The 23,904-nt window shown below is 45.6% G+C and overlaps 1 protein-coding gene and 1 non-coding gene across 2 annotated transcripts; both read right to left on the bottom strand.

Annotated features, from left to right (window-relative positions):
- SEC13 (SEC13 homolog (S. cerevisiae)) lies at positions 1 to 19,997 on the bottom strand. Its single transcript, XM_008589257.1, has 9 exons — positions 19,971 to 19,997; positions 16,774 to 16,818; positions 13,982 to 14,097; positions 11,127 to 11,278; positions 10,515 to 10,648; positions 4,328 to 4,461; positions 3,758 to 3,881; positions 2,672 to 2,818; positions 1 to 438 (listed from the first exon to the last, which is right to left on the bottom strand). Exons 1-9 carry the CDS (start codon positions 19,971 to 19,973, stop codon positions 325 to 327), a joined length of 969 nt encoding a protein of 322 aa, XP_008587479.1. The 5' UTR covers positions 19,974 to 19,997; the 3' UTR covers positions 1 to 324.
- On the bottom strand, positions 9,346 to 9,419 carry TRNAM-CAU. Its single transcript has one exon. It is a non-coding gene; the product is annotated as a tRNA-Met (tRNA).
- Positions 19,998 to 23,904: the final 3,907 nt, after the last annotated feature.

The raw sequence follows: 23,904 nt of genomic DNA on the forward strand, positions 1-23,904 counted from the left end.
TTATAAGCAATGTGATTTTATTTACTTTGGACCCCCCCCCCCACAATAATGCCTGAACCCAAAGGTACATAAAAATGGCCCCAAATATTCGAAAATAATAGATTTGAAGATCATTTGTAGTTTCTTCCTCATGAGTGTCCTCAGCTGGACAGTAAATTACAAACCATATCAAATCATGTTAAGGCAGATGATCAATCTGTGGTTGCATTTGTAACTACTTGTTGGAGTTGAGAGCTCTTCTTCCCAGGTGTTTGGTCAGCTGGCCCAGAAAGGGGCAGTCCTGGAGTAGGCAGGTGGGGGGGGTGTCAGACCCTGCTTGTCTGGTCACTGCTCGTTCTGCTGGCTCTCTGTGACTGCAGCTGACACAGAGCCCTGGCCCTTGTTGACATCACTGATGCACACCCACTGCCCATCAACCGACTCCTTCCACAGGGTGACCTGTAAGGCAGTGCACACACCAAATGTCACAGGTCTGTGTTCCCTCCCTCCACTGTCCTCTCACTGGGTCCTCTAAATGAGACCCACTTCCCCATCAAGAACCACTGCTCAGAGGCTTGTGGGTAAACAGACCACTTACCTTGGTTCTCCCTCTGGAATCCCATTAAAATGAAAGTAAAGGAACAAAAACTCCCACAGATAAAGAAAAAAGGAGTAGAAATAACAGCAGTTGTGAATGATGATGATGTAAATACAGATGCCAGCAGATACAGCTACAGTAAGTGGACAAGGTGTAGCAGAGAGCAGAAGTTCTCAGAGTGTGGTCCCCAGACCAGAGCGTCCACATCACCTGGGAGCTTGTTACAACTGCAAATTCTTGGGTTCTGGGCCAAGTGATTCAGAAGCTCTGTGGGTGGGATTGGTGATCTGTGTTTTAACAAGTTTAATAATGCTAAAAAAATTTGAGAATCACTGTGGTAGAGGAAGATGACAGATCAATAAGCACCTTATTTTTACACTGAAGTAAACTAAAGAAGAAATAGTGAAGAGCTAAAAAGGTTTGCCCCCAAAGAGTGAAATTAGGAGACTGCATTTTAAAAATATCATCTAAAAACTATGTACAAGTATTAATTTGATAAAATAAAAATGATTTTAAGAACTTCTCTTTTAGGGACAAACTTTATTCACTAAACAAGCACTGTGCAGGATGCTCTGGGACTGAAAACATACTAAATCCTTTAGCAGAGGGGTGCTATGGAGATAGTAGAGTTGAGCCCTTTGTAGGAAACAGGCTTATAAAGAAGGAAAGAGTAAGAAGCCTAAAGGCATTAGTGTCAGCAGACCCCCAAACACAGAATATTCAACCAGGCATTTGCTTACTGCCTTGTAAAATCACTGCAGGTCTGCTTGAGGCAAGTCTGGGTCCCTTGGCCTGTCCTGGGTGTCATCAAATGTGGGTTTAGTCCTGACTCTGATATTCACCAGAAATAAAGGAGGTTGGATTAGCTGTCGTTTGAGGGCCATTCCAGCTCCAAAATTCTATGGCTTTGAGATGGGGCCTGCTAGATCTTTCTGGGACCACTGTAGATGAAACGGACCCTAGGCCAGAAAAAAAGCTGCTTAGAGAGAGTCTCAAAGAGATATCTGTACACCTATGTTCAAAGCAGCAGCATTCACAATAGGCTAAGTGAAATAAGCCAGTCACAGAAGGACAAATAATATATAATTTCACTTATACGAGGTACCTAGAATAGTCAGATTGATAGAGACAGACAGTAGAAAAGTGGTTGCTAGGGAAAGGGGAATTATAATTTATTGGGTATAGAGTTTCAGTTTTCCATGCTGAAAGGAGTTCTGGAAATCAGTTGTACAACAGTGTGAATGTAGTTAATAATACTGAACTGTACACTTAAAAATTAAGATAAAATTTTGTTATTCTACCACAATTTAAAAAACTACCTGCAGAAAGGAAGAAGTAACAAGCAACTGCCATCAACTCTCCTGTAAGGCAGAGGATCCCTAACTTTATCAGGTAGGTTGCAAATGGAGTGGCTATGATGCCTTTTCTTTGGTGTTACAACATCATGCTCTAACCAACTCAGCTAACTGGCCAGCCCATGATGCTTTATCCAGCACATTTACTCTGCCTCTGAATTGTGACTTGGTTAGGGATCCTTCCAGTCCTCATGGCTCTCTATTCTGCCCTGTGCTGGTCTTTGTTTTATGAAGTTTTCCAGTGGCCACTTTGGCTCCATGTCTTACCCTTCCTTTGCACAGCCGCATAAGGTAAACAGTGGGTGCACAATAAGTATTCAAAATGTACTGATTTTTAAAAAATATGCTTAAGTGTTTTAGAAAAAAACCAATCTTTTTGCTTTGTTTATGGATTCTTTTTCTTATATACTTACTTTTTTGACAGAGTGTACTGAATATTACCATGAAGGTGAGGTGACCAAATGGTTGAGGTGGTGGTCTGGGCCTGACTGGCTCTGTCACCCACCAGCTTTGTGATCCCTATGCCCCAAGGCAAGTTGCCTCTGTGTTGGCTGCTTTCCTCACTGTGAACAGGGTACATACTACTTCAGGGGGAGATTTAATGATGTAACTGAGAGACCTGCTCAAAATGCAGTTCTCATAAAGGTTCCTTCCAAGCCCGTGGTTAAATGGAATGTCTAGTGGGCGAGGTGAAGACCAACAGGGCCCTGTCTACCATGCCACTGGGAATGGGGTGTACCTTATTGTCTCCACCTGAGACGGCCAAGATATTGGCTGTGATGGACCAGCTCACGTGCCACACAACATCATTAAACTTGTGCAGCAACTTGGGAGACCACATATTGCCTGAGGCATCATCACAGGTCCAAATGAACACACGACCATCCTAGGAAAAGACAGATTAGAGTCAGGAAATGGAGGGCAAGGATCCTGCATATGCAACGTCCTCCCAATCTGGAGCCCTATTGGACCTTTCTGCAGGAATAGGGTGGGTAATTCAGAGCAAAGGATACCTAAGGACCTCTTGAGAATACCTAAGGATAGCTCTGACGACCAGTTTCTAGCCCAGCACCCTTGCTTTTGTCCCTCGACCCCCAGGAATACACTTCAAACTGGTCAAGAGTCTTCCAGTTTCCTTTTCTCATCTTGGTTTCCAATAAGAACTTTGTCTGCATTGTCTACTTGAATTTTCTCTGGGGTTTTCCTCATGTCTGCTGAATCACTTCCCTCTGGCTCTCTATATTTTCTAACTGAATGGGTATAGCTGCCTAAAAACCAATCTCAGAGAATGAGAAGGGAAAAGTTAAACTCAAAAATCCCTCTTAAATTTAGAACCAAACAACAGGCTCAGCCTATGTAAAAGGCCTACCTTAACTCTTGGCTAGGGTGGTGGTAGTACACCATTAAAGGCATGTCCTTGCTCTTACTTTTATGTTCTGACTGGGGAGGGTAGCTAGGTAGATAAGTCTGGGGTTTTAAGAGTTTCCCATCCCACCTGATCGTTGCTTGGGAACATGCTCAGAATTGCACATGGACACCTCAATTCCCTGCCCACACAAGGGACAGGAGGGGAAACTGGTCCTGAATTTGGCCCTATTCTTGGTGCTGGTTCTGTTGGAATCATTTCAGCTCAGTGGAGGCAAGCCACTTGTGGCTTTTGATGAAGACTTCACCACACAGTGACCTGACTGCACATGCTCCTTCCTACCTCTGCACTGGTCCAAAGGTGCCCACCTTCCAAGAGGACTTTTCCACTAGGGAGACTGTCAGCGCTGATGGGACTCAAGATTAAATAACATGGGTGCTTTCACAGATCTGAGCTGACCTGGGAGCAGCTGGCGATGGTGCTGGTGGGCAGGCCAATGGAGGGAGCCCAGGCCACGTCTCGAACCCAGTCACTGTGTGCTTCCAGCTTCTGCTCCTCCTTCCACTGGCCGTCCTCCTCCTCCCTAATAGGAGAGACCAGGGGGAGAATCCAGCAGGGAGCAGCCCAGGTGCCTTTCCCACACCTCCATTCCTCCCTGACCTCATGGGCTCAGCCAGGGGCCAAGGAGCAAATCCACCTTTCTTATTTCATTCATTGAGGCTACAAAATTTTATTCAGTTCACCCCACCTGTAAGGAAATCCTCTAGGAAATGCTCTTTTTCTCCATAGCTAAAAAGTTAGCTCCAACAGTTAGGTATTAGGTGAACAATAAACATGCTTGAAAAAAAGGGCAAGAGTTTTTTTGTTTTTGTTTTTCAAAAGTATGTCCTCTAATAGACTGAAACAATATTTTACTGGTAGGGAAAAAGAAAGGTGACCTTGTTTCCTGTGAACTGTGGCTGAGTCATGATGGGTAGGGTAGAGGGTAGAAATGTCCCCTCATAGAGAAGTCCTTGCAACTCCACTTACTTCCACAGCTTAATGAGGTTGTCACAGCCACCTGACGCAAACTTCTTGATGTAATTGGGCTTTTGCCCAGATGGCTGATCTATGAGGCTTCCAGGTACAACAGCAGGGGCCCAGCTGACAGCATTGCAGCCAATCTGTAAAAAGGAGAACATGTGGTAACTCTACCCTTTTGCCCCACAATAAAACACTGGTTCTACAGACCCAAGGCTGCTGTCATTTCCTTTCCATTGCTCAGGACTGGGTTATATAAGACAGCTGATGTGATGAACAAGAATTAGCCACTCACAATTCTCCCTCAAGGATTCCTAAGTGTGTACATTTTTTCTGCAGTATGCATTTAAAGTAGGAATTAGGAATGCTCAGGAATTTAAGAAACAACATTTTCCAAACACATGAAAGGAGGGCACATTGGGACCTATTTAAGAAAAAAATTTTTTTTATTCTAAAGTAACAGATTCAGAAAACCACAAAAAATAAATATGTGGCTTAAGTTACTCTGAAGCATTCTTGTAACCAATACCAAATCAAGAAACAAAACTCTGTCACCAACCTCAGAGGTCCTGTCATTATGTCCCATCCTAACCCTGACTTCTAATGTCTTTTTCCCATTTTGTCACCCAAATGTGCATCCTTTGACACTATCGTTTTGTCTTGCCCATTACAATTTTTAAAATGTTTTTATTATATCTCCTGATTTGTAGAGTTGTCTGATTTTTCCCTTATAATTTTTCTGTTGAAGAACCAGAGTCATCTGACCTCTAGTCTCTTGGTTTGGATTTTGTTGTTATGTACTCAGTTCATTATATTCCCCTGAATTCCGGAAAAAACTCAGCTGGAGCCAAGACTATCAGATTCAGGAGGGAGCTCTCTGGCAAGACTGCAGGTGGTAGTGTGTTCTTTCATCAGGAGGCACATGTCAGGTTGTCTTTTACATTAGCAGCTGTCAATAATTTTTACCTCAATAAAAAAGGAAAAAATAATTTATGCCTCTCTTAATTCACTGGGGGTTGCAAAATGATTACACCCTAATTCTATCATTTCTTTGTCATTTATTACATGGAATAGTCCAGGTAGGAGCAACTCCCCTCATTAACTACAGTTATGGACCACTCATACACAACAGTGGTCACAAAGATTATAATGGAACTGAAAAATTCCTATTGCCTAGTGATGTCCTAGGATCATAAAGTCACAGCACAATGCATTACTCATGTGATGGTGTAAACAAACCTACTGTAAAATATGTTGAGGAGTGCCCAGTTTACCCATGGTGTGACCCTCCCAAGGGTAGCTCAGCCCTTTAAGATAGAAAGCTAAGATTTTACACAGTAGGTCTGACCCCAAGTGAAAGGATTATTGTCTACCTTAGAATTCTTGCATTTTTAAATGATTCCCACCCATGCTCATAGCAAAATAATAGTTAGCAGTTAGCTAGCATTCACTGAGTGCCAGGCACAATTCCTACCTGTAATTTAATTTTCATAACTTTGTGGGAGTGGTATAATTCTTTTTTTTTTTTTTTTTTAAAAGATGACCGGTAAGGGGATCTTAACCCTTGACTTGGTGTTGTGAGCACCACGCTCAGCCAGCGAGCAAACCGGCCATCCCTATATAGGATCCGAACCCGTGGCCTTGGTGTTATCAGCACCGCACTCTACCAAGTGAGCCACGGGCCGGCCGAGAGTCGTATAATTCTAATCCACATTTAACAGATGAGGAAGGTGAGGCAGAGGGACTTAGTAACATAATTAGAGGGCCTACATTCATGCAACTAGTGGCCAGTGTAGATAACAGGAAAATTCATCGCCATTCCCTTTCATAACACACGTTTGTACAATGATGAAATTGTCTAATGGTACACTTCTCAGAATGTACCCCAGTCTTTAAGCAATGCATGGCTGTATTTCATTACCCAGGGGTATGGATCAGAGAGGAAAGGCTGGATAAATGCTTGATTCTTTCTGTACCAGTTCTGTCATTCTCCAAAGATGACCCATTCTCCTTTTAAATGTCATTATGAACCCATGGATTTAAGCATATTTGATGGGTTTCAGTTCATGACAAATATTCTCATTTCTGACACTCAAACTACCCTTCTTGGCAGTGTGAGCCTGTTCAAGTTGGCTCTTTTGACATACCCTAGTATGTCAAAGTATAGCTTTGATCATTTCTTTCCTCTCTGGTGTGACAAAATGTTCCAGGCTCATCTTGTACATTTCCTTCCTCAGACCTAGGATCAGCCATTTCTCTGGTTTCTTTTAGTGAGAAACTATTTCAAGACTGTAATCTGGGTGATAGGGATGCTCACTGCTGTATGTATATTCCTTATTTTATCTCATTTCACATACAACAGTCTCAGAATATTAATGCCAGTATGAGTGCTAAAAACATTTTAAAAAGATTTTGCAAATGCTCTCTCCATTCTCTCCCACGCAGTTTTTAATAGTGGTGCTATATCCACCTTAGCAGAGCATACAGCCATTACATATACTCTGCCTTCTGACCCTCATTTAGTCTTACTTCTCTACAAGTAACTGTATATTTATGTTGATGTGTTTCTAGTCATTTTTGTTGTCTGCAGCTTATTTTCTGGTAGAAAACCTCAGGAAGGGCTCATGGAAACAAGAGTTCCTAGGTTCTTGTATACTGATAAGTTTGTATTCTTTATATGCCAAAGTTAATTTTAAACAACATCTTTGATATGGTATGATTGACACTAACTGCACATAAAATGCATGATTTGATGAATTCTGACATAGGTATATCCTGTAAAACCATCACCACCATCAAGATAATGAACATATCCATCACTCCCAAAAGTTTCCTTGGGTCCTTTTGTAATGTAATCCATCTCTCCACCCTGCAGCCCCCAAACTTGGCAACCATGGATCTGCTCACTACAGATTAGTTTGCATTTTCTAGAATTTTAGATCAATGGAATCACCATATGTACTTTTTTTGTCTTTTTTACTCAGCATAATTATTATTATTATTTTTTTTTTCCTTTTTGTCTTTTTTTACTGACCGGTAATGGGACTGCAACCCTCGGTGTCGCGCCCGCACCGGGGACCGGCAACGGGATCGCAACCCTCGGTGTTGCGCCCGCACCGCGCTCACGGGAACCGGTCTCCACATGGGATCCGAACCCTCGGCGGGAGCGCCACCGCGCTCCCAAGCGAGCCCCCAAACTTGGCAACCATGGATCTGCTCACTACAGATTAGTTTGCATTTTCTAGAATTTTAGATCAATGGAATCACCATATGTACTTTTTTTGTCTTTTTTACTCAGCATAATTATTATTATTATTTTTTTTTTCCTTTTTGTCTTTTTTTACTGACCGGTAATGGGACTGCAACCCTCGGTGTCGCGCCCGCACCGGGGACCGGCAACGGGATCGCAACCCTCGGTGTTGCGCCCGCACCGCGCTCACGGGAACCGGTCTCCACATGGGATCCGAACCCTCGGCGGGAGCGCCACCGCACTCCCAAGCGGCGCACTCTCCAGTGCGCCACCGGGCTGGCCCCGGTCAGCATAATTATTTTAAAATTTATCCACCCTGTGGGTATCAATAGTCGTTTTCTTTACTGTTTAGTATTTCTGAAGTATGGATATACCACAATTTGTTTATCCATTTATGTGTTGATGGACAAATGGATTATTTTGTTTTGGCTATTAAAGCTGCTATGAAATTCTGTGTATAAGTCTTTGTGTGAACTTGAAAGTCAATTTTCCTGGTGATAAATCCTTGGCTCACACTTTCTTTCCTTGAGTATTTTAAATGTGTTACTCCTTTTTCTTCTGTATGAATCACTACTGTTGAAAAGTCTGATGATAATCTAATTTTCTTTCCCTTATAAGGTACACAGCTCTTTTTTCCTAGATGTCCAAAGGATTTTTTTCTTTTTCTCTAAAGACCAGTTTCTTACTGTCTTTCTATTAGTAATTCTTGGTCGATAGTCTTAAATACAGGGTATGATTTCTCAATTTCAAGTTCCGAATCTTTTCATTTTTTAATTTGAAGAGTTTTCTTGAACTGCTTTTTAGTATTCTGTTTTTTCATCAGGGACTCCTGTTATTCACATTTCATGATTATCTTTGCCTGTCTTCACTTTTTCTCAAAACGTCTTTATCTCATATTTTGCTTTTGAAAATTTTCCTCTTTTTACATTCTGTTTCTATTTACTCATTATCTGTTGCATTTATTTGCGCTTATATTTCTTATAATTTAGTCTTTAATTCTGAAATTTTTAATATTTTTTTTTTTGGGGGGTGGGCCTGTACAGGGATCAAATCCTGGATCTTGGTGTATTTCTAATGCTTTCCTGAGTTCTGTCACCTTATTTCTGAGTTTTTCTAATTTTGACTTATGTTATTCTCTCATGGTTTATATTTTTTAAAATGACTCAGCTTGATTTGAAATATGAGAAAGTTTAGTATCCATTATCTGAAATGCTGGGGACCAAAAGTGTTTTGGATTTTGACTTTTCTGGATTTTAGAATATTTGCATTATACTTACCAGTTCAGTATTCTTAATCTGAAAACCCGAAACCCAAAATGCTCCAACGAGCACTTCCTTTGAGTGTCACGTCAGTGTTCAAAAAGTTTCAGATTTTGAAGCCTTTTGGATTTTTGGATTAGGGATATGCAACCTCTAGTGGGTTACAGTTTAGTTCTGTTATGTAGGCATGTCCTCCTAGTGTGCTCTCATTGTCTGTAGGGATGCTTTCTGTGTATTCTCTTTTCTTTTTTTTTTTTTTGTCTTTTTTTTCCGTGTCCGGCAACGGATTGCAACCCTCAGTGTCGCCCCCGTACCGGACCGGGACCGGCAACGGGATCGCAACCCTCGGTGTTGCCCCCGCGCCTCGCTCAGCCAGTGAGCGGGAACCGGTCTGTATGTGGGATCCGAACCCTCGGTGGGAGCGCCTCCGCGCTTCCCAAGCAGCGCACTAGCGCAGTGCGCCACCGGGCCGGCCCTGTGCATTCTCTTTTCCTTTTCTTTTCTTTTCTTTTGGTGGCTGGCCAGTACAGGGATTGATCCATGGACCTTGGTGTTATGAGCACCATGCTCTAACCAACTGAGCTAACTGGCCAGCCCCTTTTTTTCTTATAGTAATAACTTTGTACATGATTTCACCTCAGATTTTTTTGTTATTTTTATGTGAGATCAGTTTTCCTGATAAAATAAGGTTCAGGAAAGCCTTTCTAAGTTCAGAACCCTCTCTTTTGTTTTTGTATAGTGTTAAAAAATGTGATAGCTTGCTTTCAGGTGTTCCTAGCTCTGTTCCCCTTCCCTGTGTTGGTCTATATCTTCTCTTTCTGTTCCCGTGTCCCTATCCAGCTTAATTTTGATTGCACTCCCAGCAGTTTCTCCTCATGAGGGGCCCCATCCTAGAAGCAAGCCCTGGAGGATCACAGGGGTCAGATTTCTCCCAGCCTCTTTAGTTTTTCTTTCTGTGGGCCCTGGTAGATTTCAGAAGTGTTTGGGCCTTCGAAAACAGAACTGCTACATAGAGAGAAGGCACACAGATTCCAGGGTTCTAATCCTGGCATGGTGCCTTCTCTAAGTCACATCCTTTTTTCAAAGCCTTGCTTGCCTCATCATAAAATGGGACCAGGACTGCTTACCTTGAAAATCTGTACTTTTGTTAGTTCCTTCTTTCGTTTGCAAATGTTTGTGAGAATTATATGACACACAGTAGAGGCTCAAGAAATGTGAGCTTTCCCCCACTGTCCACACTGCTTTCTTGACTGTTTCAATCTTAAGGTCCAATGACCAGGAGCACAGAGAACTAAACCCCAATGAAGCTTTATTATAATGCCCCTTGGTTCTCGGGGAGTCCCAATGACTACGGCAGGTTGTAGTAGTCACCCCAAGGTATCTGTAGCTAAGGTGGTAGGTGCGCAGGCTGCTGCTGCATCTTCCCAGTGCCCCAGCTCTCCCCGCCTTGGGAACTTATAAGGAGGAGCCAGTGGCTGAATGAGGCTGGTGCAGCCTGGTCTGGTGTCAGACCAGAGAGCAGAGAGGCTCAAAGATGCTCTATACCAAGCACGTCTGATCAGCAGCCCCCTCCCTGGCCCAGTGCACAGCAGGGACACTACCCCGGCCACTCTCTTGGGAGTCTGTAACAGAAACATGGCAAGGCAACAGAGCTACCCTCTACACAGAAGGCAGAGGCTAGACTTACGCTGTGGGCATTGTTGATCTTCTTCACTTCCCACTGGCCTTCGCCGGTGTAGGTCAGCAGGGAGATGGCCCCATCCGAACTCCCGCAGGCCAGGATCAGGCCGTAGTCATGGGGGGCCCAGCACACAGAATTCACTGCAGGAAGGAGGGAAGCACATGAGCACTGACAGCATGGCCCAGAGTTTCAATTTTTGATTTCCCATTTTACTAAATTTTGAAAAAAACTGCAGGGATCACCAGGGGGATGTTGTAATTTTGTCAATTAAGGATATTAAAAAAAAATCTCTTCCACCTACTAATATCATTATTTCATAAACTAAAGTCTATCTTAACGAAAAAAGTAAGAAGAACAACAATTTGAGAATAAAGGCTGGTACTTAAAATGAATAAACCTTGAGAAAAACTATGTTATCTTTACTTTTCTCATTTTGCTTTGGACTGGCTTTAGGTTTAGTATTTTACCTCAGTGGACAGACTAGCAAAAAAGCCAACCACAGCCAACGGGACAGATGAAAAGCATCACAAGGGGAAGGGAGCCAGGGCTTCAGCAGGACACAGGCTTTTCTCACTCAAGGGCACCCTCACCAGCCCTCTCCTGCCACACTCAGTATACCTGAGGAGTCGTGTCCTGAGTGCTCGTGGGTCTTCTCCCAGGTGCCGTTTTCCTCTTTCCAGATAATGACTTTCCGGTCATAGGAGCAGGATGCCAGAATATTGCCATACATGGGGTGGGCCCAGGCCACTTGCCACACAGGACCCTCATGACTGCAAGGGGAAGGGGTGAGAAGCTGCTCAGATGGGCCAGAGGAAGCCATTGTGCCTCTGCCAGGCACTATTTTGTTCAGAACTGAGTAGCTTTCTTGGCAGGCTGAAACAATGTCTCATGATGGAATTGCCTAAGAATTTCAAAAGGGAGAACTATGGAATGTCAGTGTCAACAGGGACCTTCTCTGGATAGTGAGGACTCTGAAGCCCAGAGAGGTTAAGCAACTTGAGGTCACAGAGCCTTTGAAAGAGAGTCAGGACTCTAAGTCAGCCTCCCTGTCTGGGTCAGGTAGAAACCTCACCAGCCCCAGACTGCAGGCAGCACTGCCTATGTCTATGTCATCAGCACAGTCATTAATCAACCAAGGATTTACACCAGTAAGTCCTTAGTAAATATCTGTAGATGAAATCACTATTCATCCTTCTAGTTGGTCAACTTCTGAAAGAGCCCGTATCTGTTTCACTTTTATATTTTCTACTACTCTTTTAAATTGTAAGAGGCATGTCTTCATCTTCTCTTCTGATCTTTATCTGTTCACCTGATAACAGGTACCGTCTGAGCACATACTCTGCGGCAGGCTTTGCGTGGGGACTGCTTCTCTGGCACCTCGGCACACATGAGGCAGCACAGTATAGTGGTTATGAGCCAGGCTCTTTCCAACCCACTCCCCCATTCACTAGCTTTTGTCTTTAGGCAAGTATCCTATCCTCTCTATGGCTTTGTCTCTTTATCTGAAAATGGAGATATCAATAACAATTCTTTCATAGGGTGGTCATAAGGGTTAAATATTTGTGGTATCGCATGTACAAAGCTTAGAACAATGCTTGATACAAGAAAACAGAAAAACCACTCAATACCTGTTAGTATTATATACCTGTTAGTAAAGTGCTGCTCCTTGTTTACTTCTCACTCTAGGACTGCAGACACTTAAAAGTCTGCTCCTGCTCCTGGTGAGAACGGTACATTCTCAGTCCCTACAAAGGAGCTGCTAATGAAACTGTGAGTAGACTCAAATTTCCAACAGCTAGCATAGTTTTAACTGAGGCAAATAAGAATAGTGTGATTTTTTTTCTATCCCTCCAACATGTCACATCCTTTGACATAAGAAAAACAGACAGCAGAAAGGACTGAGTCACCGCAAATGTGACTGCCTCTGCCTGTTGGCAATCAAGCCTCATCCTAGTAGCTCTCTGTTCAGCCAGGAGCTCCTGCACAGGAGGCATCTGGCTCCTTTGTCTTCCTTTACACTCAGGAAGAGGTGGAACTTCTAGGCCCGCTTCCCCAAATGGACACTGACTTAGTTTATTTTTTTTTAAATTCAGTTAACGCACACATACTGAGCATCTACTTGCCAGTGTTCTTAATCTTTCTTGTACAGTCTGTTAAGGGTTATGAACCCCTTGTCAGAACAATACACAAAATACATAGAATGAGGCTTATAAAGAAAACCCAATTAGGGGCCAGCCTGTGGCTCACTTGGGAGAGTGTGGTGCTGATTACACCAAGGCCACGGGTTTGGATCCCTATACAGGGATGGCCAGTTAGCTCACTTGGGAGAGCGTAGTGCTGACAACACCAAGTCAAGGGTTAAGATCCCCTTACTGGTCATCTTTTAAAAAAGTAAAGAAAGAAAGAAAACCCAATTATACTGAAATGCAGTTATCCAAATGTTAAACAATTTATGAGATAGTGATACATAAGCTTCTTTGTTAACATATCAAGTGACAAATTCTAGTGGCAGATCCAAGAACCACTGTAATTTAAAAGTCATGATGATATTCTGAGATAGCTACAACTGCAATGCGAGATGAAAATAACTGTGACTTCTACTGATGACAAAGTGACAGGTATTAGAAATCCCACTGTGGTTTCTGGCCTACCTCCATAATTGAAGAAAATGCTAAACGTCAGAGTCACTCGAAATAAAGATGTGATTATTTTTTTCCCTTGCCTCAGCTCACCAACCCCTGAATTCTATCCACAAAACCCTTGGAGATCTCTGGAACCCAGGTTGAGAACCCACAACCAAGTGAAAGGCAGTGAAGTGAGGGAAAGCAGTAGAGATGTGGCCATAAAAACAAGCTGGGACCTTGTCAAGTATCTTAGTAGGGAAATGGTAAATCAAACATTTGTAAATATTCACTGAACACCTGCCACGGGCAAACAGGCAGAACACTGGCATTTATAAAATTATTATTGCATTCTTACATTATTTTTCCAGTAATGCTCTGGAGTAATGCTTTAGATCATACCGCTAAACTAGCATGAAACATTACTGTTTACCACTTCTAAAAGTAGCAGTGGCTGCCCACACTGAAGGTGTGCTTTGTGGTAGGCACTGTGTCAGAACTGTGCATGCACGACCTGGGAAGGAGGTACCATATTAGCCCAGTTTTGAGAGTGAGCAGATGAAGGCTCCGAGAGGCAAACTACCTTGCTTATCTAAGGTCCTCTAGTGGGTATATATATTTACGGGTAGCAGAGCTGGGAATCACACCTGGATTCACCTGTGCCCTTAGCTGCATTGCCCTGGGGACACTTGCTGGGGGCAGCTAGATTGGTTGGGATCCAGGTGTCCTCACTGCTAAAGACACATTGGGGATGCTCTGAATCTGGGCTCTCATCCATTTGTCCCATGCTTCAGGCAGGATGTGAGAAGCCAAACCATTCCTGAGACCTTCCCTAGGCTTACCTACACTTACCCCCTGAGGTCGGCGATGAGGATCTGCCCTCCGTTGCGCACATCGAAGATCCTGACAGACCTGTCTGATGAGCAGGTTGCCAGGCGGGTGCCATAGTAGTCCATCTGGGCATCATGCTGCAAAGGGAGGACAGCTCGGGAAGCATGCAGGCTGGGTGGGTGGGGGTGGGGTGAGGGCAGTCACCAGTCTAGTTTGGACCAGAATCTACCTGGAATTAATTTAATCTCAAAGAATCATCACCATCAGGCAGGAAGCTAGCATGCTGGCATTCTCACTTCTGATAGGCAATGTCTTTCTGAAAGGAACAAAATAATCCATACCCAGTTGGTTTAAAAAACCTTTTACACACTCCAGAGAAGGTCCTTTCTAATCCTGTTCTGTATGGTAGGTATGGGAGAAAAAAAGCTGGCATAGCCCTCTTCTTCCTCCTTCCTCTCAGGCATACTCCCCACCTTCCTCCTGCCTTCTTAGTCTTTGCAGGCTACTAGGGAAGATACCCTGAGGTTCATTCACCTCAGCCCCAGAACCCAAGGCTAATGCTTGGCAGCAGGCCAAAGGAGCAGGCCTCTGACTGGCTGCAGGCCCCAATCAGGTCCTCCACGATGCATTATACGTTTGAATGTGTCCCCCAAAGTCCATGTGTTGGAAAGTTAATTCCAAATGCAACAATGTTGAGGTGGGACCTTTGAGAGGTAACTGGGTCATGAGGGCTTTGCCCTCATTAATGGATTAATGCCATTATCGAGGGAGTGGGTTAATTATCCTGGGAATGAGTTTCTGATAAAAGGATAAATTCAGGCCCCCTTTCCCTTGCTCTCTTGTGCTCTCTTGCCCTTCTGCCTTGGCCCTCACCAGATATGGGTCACTCGAGCATAGACTTCCCAGCCTCTAGAACTGTGAGCCAAATAAACTTCTACTCTATAAATTACCCAGTCTCAGGTATTCTGTTATAGCAGCAGCCAAAGGATTAAGGCAATGGGCCTCTGGCCTGGACACAGGGTTCCATTCAGATATTAGGCTTCTTCCTCCACCCCTTGCCCTGCATCTTTTGTGGACCTGTTCCTGGGTTTCTGCTTGACCTTTTCCCCAGTACCCCAAGTTCTCCACCAAGGAAAACAATGCTTTAAGTGTCACTGGTCCCACCACTCATGCACCAAATTCCTCTATGCTGATGGACCATCCAGACCTAGGTCTGGCCCCTGCCCACGTTTCCTCGTCCATCTGGGTGAAAGTTGCTGAGGCCTACCACCCAGCTGAACATCCTGGTTCCTCCTGCTTGCTGGCTCTGTCTATTCCAATGGATGGCACTTTCCTCAGCTATCCCACCTGGGGAGTTTCAGGATCTATCGCTTGTCACTCCTGTGGTCATCAGGAGCAATTATACCCTTTCAAAGGAAGCATTAATTCTGTCTTCCTCAACATTGCTTTCTCATCTCCCTACTCAAGGAAAATGTCCTGATTCTTCTTTAGAAATTAACCCTCTCCTCTATAGCAGGCCTTGGTTTCTTGGAAGGCAGGCAGTGCAGGTGTGAAGATCTTCTCTGCAAGTGTATTTCTGAAGCATGTCTCCTGCAGAGTGCTGTTACGCTTTGGGAAGAAACAGGGCACAGTACCTAAGAGATCTAAATCCTTTCTCCTTAGCTTATTTGCTGTGCAAGCTTTGAAAAACTGCCTAATCTCCTTGAGCTTCAGTTTCCTTATCTTTAAATGGGGCTAATGAGAGCATCTGCTTTAAGAGTTTTTATGAAGGTTAAATAAGACACAGTGAAAAGTAGTTAGCATGGGCTCTGATACTTAGTGAGAATGCAAATGTTCGTCATTACCACTTTGCCTCATCTATTCCTCAAACCAAACCCATACAAGCAGGTAGCATATCCATTATTTTTCCTACGAGAAAACTGAGGCTGGCTCAGAAAAGTTAAGACATTGGCTAGGGAGTCTCAGATTGGATCTTCTTGTCTACGGTGCTGGACTATCTCTAAGGATGTGTGGTCTTAGAGCTAGACCATGTATAACTGAATCCAAGGATCATATACAACTCTGAGACCAGGTAACCTCTCAGAAACCCAAAAGCAACTGAAGGTGCATAGATTGAGAGGGCATGAAATGCTGTAAGCCAACTGGGTCTTGCTTAAAGGCTGCCTGCACTGCTTGGCTCTACGTGAACCAGAGTCTTTTTTTCCTGCTGGAGACCTTAACCTCTGGACCTTCTCCTACAGCCCTGTCCTCTTACGCTGAACCCTGTGTTTGCCTCTCAGGAAACACTTTTGAGTAGAGACTGCTGGTTCAAAGAGACTTGTTTGGCCTGTTGTCTGTGGTGGTCCTATGTGGCTCTGCCTTGGGCTTTCACTGGGGCTGCCCTCTGCCTTTGTACTGAGTCATCTTCCTACTCTCTTTTTTTTTAAACCCCCTTTCCAATGGGGCTAAGAAGTGACAGCAGGAGGAAGACAGGTGGGAAGACTACTGTGAAACCTCTGCACTCACTCAGGTGCATGTCATCCCAGAGCAGGTTACTGTGTTGGCCAGAAGACTGAGAGCCTTGAGCTACATACCATTCCCAAGTTCCTCCCAGGTGAAAATGATGAGACTGCCATAGCCCTGCCAACTCAGAGGGCACTGCTGAGAAACCGACCATACCTCCTTAGTCTATAGCCTGACTGGCAACTGCTGAAAATCCATACCTGTATTCATGAATGGTCAACAGAAAGGGGTAATGAAAAACCCAAACTGCTTCCCTTCCACAGGAATGCCCATGTCCACGACCCTTGAGGAAGGGCTAAATGAATACTTACAATCATGTCCTCATGGGAGGTATCCACAGTGTTAATTACTGACACCTAGAACCAAAAATATTCCTGGTAAATTAACTGAGGGCAGTTAGAATGGAATCATCTCATTAAATCTACTAATTGTTTCTAAAGTTCTTGACTTGTGTTTGTTCACTCACTCATTCATTCAGTAAACATTCACTCTAAGTACCTTCTTTTTGCCCAGCACTGTGCCTAGGACTGGAGATATAGACACAGAAAAGAGGTACTTCCTGCCCCTGAGCAGCCTGCACATAAATAACCATAAATGCCAAGATACAACTTTTAATGGTGGTTTACATGTAATATAGGGGTCTGGGGGTGGGGTGATGGTAGACATGAACTGGGCCTTAGATGATGGATAGGAATTTGCCAGGTGGCACAGGGAAAAAAGTACAGTCCAATCAGAGGGAATAACATGAGCAAAGACATAGAGTTCTCAGAGAGCTTGATGGGGTGGGGGTGGGGGTGATGGCAAGCAGTCCTGGCTACCACTGAGGGTGAGAAGGAACCCTGAGAGAGCTAGACCTCCTTTGTGGATGACAGAGCCTATGTTGTTCCATGCAGTTTATGCATAACAGGGTTATTACCCAAGACTTGGAGACTTCATTCAAGTTTCTCCTGAGGCTGCTCCCTGGTCTACCACTTGTGGCAGACCCTGTACTGTCACCTAGGGGGATCTAGGGTTAAACAGCTTATAGGGCTAGAACACAGCTGTTATGGTCATCACCTTCCTACCCATTCTCTATGGTTCAGCTCAAATTATCCCCCTTTTTTAAAGATTCTCAGATCCCCACTGGCTAGACTGTCTTGCATGTCTTCAGCACTGACTGTCCACAGCTGTTTTTCTTCTCCACTAGAAGGAGAGTTCCCTGGAGCTATAGTCTGAGTCACCTGCAGTTTTGAATCCCCTCAAATCATCCAGTACAGTGCTTTGCAAACAGAAGGAACTCAGTGACTATTGGCTGAATGAATAAATAAATGAACGAAAGTTGGATATAATTTTCTTTGCTTGACCACTATTCTCTTAAATTCTTGGGATAGAAAAGGGGACTGAAAAGGAGATTTCACATTCATGCAGTAACGGGCATGGTTCTGATGGCTTTATAAGGAAAGGAAGTGAGAAGCTTAGTTCTCTCTCTCTCTCTTGCTCAGCCATTTTCTCCATGTACATCGCTGTTGAGCCACTACCACCAAGGTCCTCACCAAATGTGCTCCCTGGATTTTGGACTTCCCAGCCTTGGAAACTGGAAGAAATAAATTCTATTTCTTTATTAAAAAAAAAAAAGGAGGTTTCAGTTTGGAATGAACATTTCTTACCAGTCCCCCCATTTCATCTTTTCCAGAACAAGCCCTACAGGTATAAAGTCTGACTTGACTTTTCAGAAAGGTGGACACCGGAAGAGGATGGCTGCAAAGAAGTTCAAAAGGTACACCTCAAGTAGCACAGGTTCTCTCATCAAGTTCTAGACTCCCTAAAAAGTGAGTCCCCAAGATCTGTAAAGGCAAGTAAGGAAGATAAGGAGTCTCCTCCATGTGCCGAGCTGATAGGTTACAAAATGCTTTCACATGCTCACTGGGAGGTACCAAGGGCAGAGTCAAGCAGAGCCATCTGCCAGACTAAGGAACTGAAGAAGCCCAGAGAAGAGACAGCACTTGCCAAAGTCACAGAGCTAGTTAAAGGCAAAGCTGGGAAAAGAGCCCCCTCCTAATTCCCAGCCCACAAAGCTTTTCACTCCGCCAGGCTACCTATCTAGAAGATAAAGTAGTTGTGACACTGAACTCCCTAAATCTAATGGCTGAGGGATACGTACATTCAGAAAGTTTACTGCGAGGTAGTTTCATAGCAGGTTACCAAAGGACCTAAGTGATAACCAGCATTTATTTCTGACCACTCTCACCTACCAGCCATGCTTGGTGAAATATACTTCTGAACAACAGTGAGAATGTGAATGTGAGTTTTTTTTTTTTTTTTTAAAGATGACCGGTAAGGGGATCTTAACCTTTGACTTGGTGTTGTCAGCACCATGCTCTCCCAAATGAGCCAATTGGCCATCCCTATATAGGGACTCGAATCCGTGGCCTTGGTGTTATCAGCACCCTCTCCCGAGTGAGCCGCGGGCTGGCCCTGAGTGTGAGTTTTAAAGCTCTCAGAGTACTTCTTCCTGTGCACCAGGCGTTATTGTGAAGTAGTGGAAGGAAGCACTCAAAACAATTCACCCCTTCAGAATCAGATGAGTTAAAAATTCACTCAGAAGGAGCTGAATTTCAGAGCATATGCATCCCCAACCCTATTCAGCAGCAGAACCAGAGGCCAAAAGAGGTGAGTGACTCAACCTCTAGTCGCCTGCAGCGTAAGAACCAAACCCAATGTTCTGATTTCTGGGTTCATGCAGGTTCCCTCAAACCTGCTGCTGAGGCACATCCATTTGCTTAAGAGCATGCATTTACTAGACTGTGCCAGGCTCAGTCTAGATACTTCCATCCATTAGTTTTCATTCAGTTATTCACTCAGTGAGTAAGGGTGGAAGGAATGAATCCTGTGGATACCACACAGGTTTAAAAAACTGAGGCTCTGCCCTCAGAGAGTCATTCGGCTCATCCTTACATCAGTTTCCTGAACTGCCCATCATACCTGCGGGCCCTATGCCGAACTGTTCGGCCACCTCCGCTGGGAGAAGTAGTAGGTGGCAGAACGGAATGGTTAGGAGGGTTCGTATCTCTGCCACTTACTAGCTGTGCACGAGGCTTCGCCATTCTAGACCTCGTTTCCTCACCTGTAAAGTGTTGATTAATGACAGCATCTTCTTCTGCTAAGGGGTTAGCAGGCTGAGATTATGAACAACACTTGGAACTTTACTAAGGGCTAAGTATACAGTAGCTCCTATGGTGTTTTTGGTTTTGTTTTCAATTTTTGAAGGAAAAGAAGGACAAGAGAGAGACGAGCAGGAGAGGCGGCAGCGGCGCGTTCCACAGAATTCCCGGAGGTTCCGCGGCCTCACCCCTGTCCTTTCCCTCTGGAAATTCCGCAGGGACAGGACCAGAACCCCTAAAACCTCGAATTGGTGGAAGGGAGCTGAACGGCCCCAGTCCGCGGTTTGAGCCTCGGTGCGGCCGAGGAACCCGTGGGAGCAGCGACCGAGGCCCAGAGCCTGCTCGGCATCCCCGGCCCCAACACTCACCATGGCTGCGGCGGCGGCGGCGGCGGCGGCGGCGCCTGCGGCTCCGGGCCTCGGACGTGGCAGCTTCCGGCGGCGCCTCCCAGCGGACCACTTCCGGCGCCGGGCAGACAGGACGCTGGCCGAGGCTCAGAAGCCTCCGTGCAGCAACCCAGCCTGCTTGCATAAAGGTTCCACGCCTTCCGGAAGCCGCGCCGCGCCCTCCCCGCCCCCCCATCCTCGCGGATCGCGCGAGACCTACGGGGTGGGGCTCTGGTTGCCATGCCGACCCTGACCCGGTGCTGGGAAATCTGAAGCGCTGGTGGGTCGTCTCTCCTGACCAAGCCTTCCCTCGAGATCCATAAATGAAAGAGCCTCTTCACCAGCCTCCCTGTGGTTCTGGGTGCGATCGGCCTTATGATGAACATCGTAGGATGATTAATTTTGGGGGGTGGGGGAGGTGAGTAGACTGGTCCTATGCTTCCTTGTTAGCCACTCCTCAAGACCCAAGGACTGAGACCAGGGCTGAGGAGGGCAGGGAATGCTCCTCACCAGAGGTGAGACCTCTTGCCCTGCCCTCCCTAAGCCACAAGGACCATGCCTCCAAACTGCTTCTTCCAAACTGATCCACTGGGATCCTGTGAGTCTGGCCCATCAGGTCGATACCCCCAGTCAAAAAATAATCTCAGCCAAGATCCTGTAGCTAGAGCCCAGGACCCAATCCGCAGTGTCCCCAACCTCAGGGTTCTTGGCTTCCGCAGAGTGGCACAGCACAGCGAGAATGCTGCACTGCAAAACAGAGCCGGCTTCCTTCAGCCACACATGGTCTAGCCCTGACCCCCTGGTGACATTAAAGAGGCAGATGACCTAGAGTCATCTCCCCTTAAGTCACCATCCTTCAGTTTCCTCTCTGGAAACCTCTAAGAACCCTAGCGAGAGATGGTCACTGCTTGAGGGAAGATGTTAGGGTTCAGAGAGCGTGACAGACCGAGACTGTCAAGGAGCTTTGGAGAGGGGGCCAGGGGAGAGTGTGTGTTAACAGAACTAAGGGCCAGACCTTGGGGCAGCAACCCACCCTTCCACCCCCGCCCCAGCTTTTGAGACTCATTATTTTCCAACGATGGAGAAATATTGCAGGGGTGTGAGGAGTGGTGCTTAGGGTAGAGTAGAGGAAAAAGGTGGGTGGGTGGGAGACCCCTTGGGTCTCCTGTTCTTCGAGGGACAGGCCCTGGCCTTGGATCTGTAGCTGCAATGGAACTGTATCTTATTAAGGTATTTGCTGGTGGGACTGAAAGGTATTGTAATATAGAGGTTTAGAGTGCTGATTCTGGGTCAAGACTCCTAGGTATCAATACTGTTATCTTCTACTTATTAAGTGGGCACACTCTTCATCTGTCTGAGCTACTGCCTCCTCCTCTGTTAGGTGGAGATTATAATAACTTCCCTGAAGGTTGATGTTGGGATTAAATGAACCCTTGGATATGAAAGTGTTTGGAAGTTGGATGGGCCTGTGGTGCCTGATCCGGGAATCAGTTCAATCTGAGAAGAGCTGGGATTGTGTGTGTGTGTGCATGTGTGTGTGCATGTAATCCTCAACCATTGGACCATCCATAGGGATTAATTCTTGGCCTGGGGTTATTCTTTTTCTCCGCCAATGTTCAGCAGAGGTTTGCAAAGTTCAGACTCCAAGGGTACCAGGTTCCCCTCTGCATTCCTCCTCCCCAGTAGGGGATGCTACCTACACCCTCTATCCATATTTTCCATCTCCTCCCTCTGGTTAATCCCAGACCCCAATTCAGGCCATTCTTAACTTTTCCCAGTTTGTGCCCCCCTCCAGTCCCTTTGCCCCCACATCTCCTCTTTTTCCTCCTGTGGTCCCTTCTCCCAAAGTCTTTCTCTCTGAGATGGTCAGCCATTCTTCATGGGTTAATGGCTCATGGCACGTTAAGCCTGTCTTCCTCAAATGGTGGATGTTCAAAAGATATGAACTGGTGGAAGGAGAGAGACCTCCCACTGAGCTGTGTGCACTTGGGCAAAGTGCCTTTACCTCCCAGGGACTCAATTCCCCCGAGTTCAAATCCACAGAGGGTGGGGCCCATCTGTCCTGTGGAAAAAGGCCTTGTGATGTGTACCGTGTCTGCATTTCCATGTGTGCATTTATTGTTATTGCTCAGTATAGTATTGAAAAGGCAGACAAATCCCATCAATTACAAAGAGCACAAGCCAGAGATACAGAGAAATAAAGAGTGTACAATAAGAACACAGTCACTTTCCAGCCCCGATTGCCCCAGAGCACCCCAAAGCCCGGGCAGCTTATGGGAGCTGGAGGCGGCACCATTCCCTCGCTACTCTGTTATAAAATATGTGCACACAAGAGTTAGCAGAGTGTGGCGGCCCGACCCCAGAGAGGAAAGGTCTGGAGGGAGAGCACCACAGGCGTTACAAGACAGAGGGCTGAGAGGGGCGGTTCCAAAGCAGCCTCAAATATCTTGTTTTTGGTGGAGGGGGTGATTAGCTGCTGCCCAGGGCCTGGGATTCCCCTCCTCACACTTGGGTGGGTATGATCACTACCTCAACATCAAGAAGCTTGATTTGGAACTTAGAAAAGACCTAGAGATTTCCTGCTGTTGTCTGATTTGGGCTTTGGCTCTGGAAAGCCCCAGAGCTCTCAAGAAATGCCCCCTCCCCCAAGATCTTCTCAGGGTGGTATTTCAGACGCTATGGCAGGAGAGATTTGGGTGGGAGGCTTGTCAGAATGCACCAGGTTGGCAGCCTCCTGTAGATACAGCAAGTATGGGGTGAGGAGAGTAAGGGTGCTGAGAAGGCTCAGGCAAGAAATTTCTGCATCCCAAAGGTGCTGAAAACTCTGAATTCAAGAGCAATAAGTGATCCCCCGAAAAAACACAAAACAAAAGAAAAAAAAAAAAGAAAAACAACCAAAAACCAGTCAGGAAAGGAAGACGGGTATAAAGGTTTCTATATGATGAGAATTAGAAATGCAGACAGCTGGGCCACACATTCTCTCCTAGCTTGCTCTGGTGGCTCCAGCTCTGGGAGAGACCCCCCTGGACCAGGGTCAGATGGAGGGTCCACCCCAGCGCAACCAAGATGGATAACTTTGGTTCCAAGCTGAGACTGGGTGGGGGCATAGTGGCCTTTCCTGACAACTCCCGTGCTTAGGGGACAGGTGAAATGATGAGAGGACATCAGACTTCCCTCCCTTACAGTTCAGCATGTGCCTTTTGTTCTTCCTTACAGGACACACTAGACTTAGTGGCCTGAATGGGCAGTACTTACAATGGAGAGAAGACGATGGCACATGGCATTACAGGGCCCAGAATTTGGGGTGGGAGAAGGGCAGGTGGTGGAGGACTTGGCAGAATTTTAAAGTTTACTTGGAAGAATAGATGTGAGAGAACAACCAGGAAGTTTTGTAAAAGAAGAGTGGAGGGGTCTCGTCCCACCACATAAAACATTATAAAGTGACAACAATTAAAACTGTGGCTGGTGCCAGATGAGACACCCAGATAAGGGAACAGAAGAAACATTCCAGAAATTGACTCAAGTCTGCACAGAATGTGGTAAAAGTGGCATTTCAACATGGCTGAGGAAAAGGGTGGCTCTTCAGCAGCCGGGGTACCCAGAAGAAGGCAGGCAGAGTTCTTGCTTCAGTGCAGGCGTTCTAAGCAGTGTGATCTCAGAAGCAGGGTGCCCTCCCTCTTGTCAGCTCTGTACTGTGTCTGGGACAAGGGGCCAAGTGGCCATGGTGAGGGGTTGGTGGGATCAAAGGAGGCTGCTCCTGAGTTAGGGAAAGCTCTGCCTGAGTTGCAGGAAGGAAACTCCTGAGTCCTCTCTGCCCACTTCCAAAGATGTGTGACTCTATAATGCCAGGAGTCACTGAATGGCTCCCTTCTCTCCCCTTGTCTGTTCGGGAGGCGGTGGGGGGGGGGGGGGGAAA

Source organism: Galeopterus variegatus, unplaced genomic scaffold (assembly GCF_000696425.1).
Source record: "Galeopterus variegatus unplaced genomic scaffold, G_variegatus-3.0.2 Scaffold5329, whole genome shotgun sequence".
Classification (NCBI taxonomy): Eukaryota; Metazoa; Chordata; class Mammalia; order Dermoptera; family Cynocephalidae; genus Galeopterus; species Galeopterus variegatus.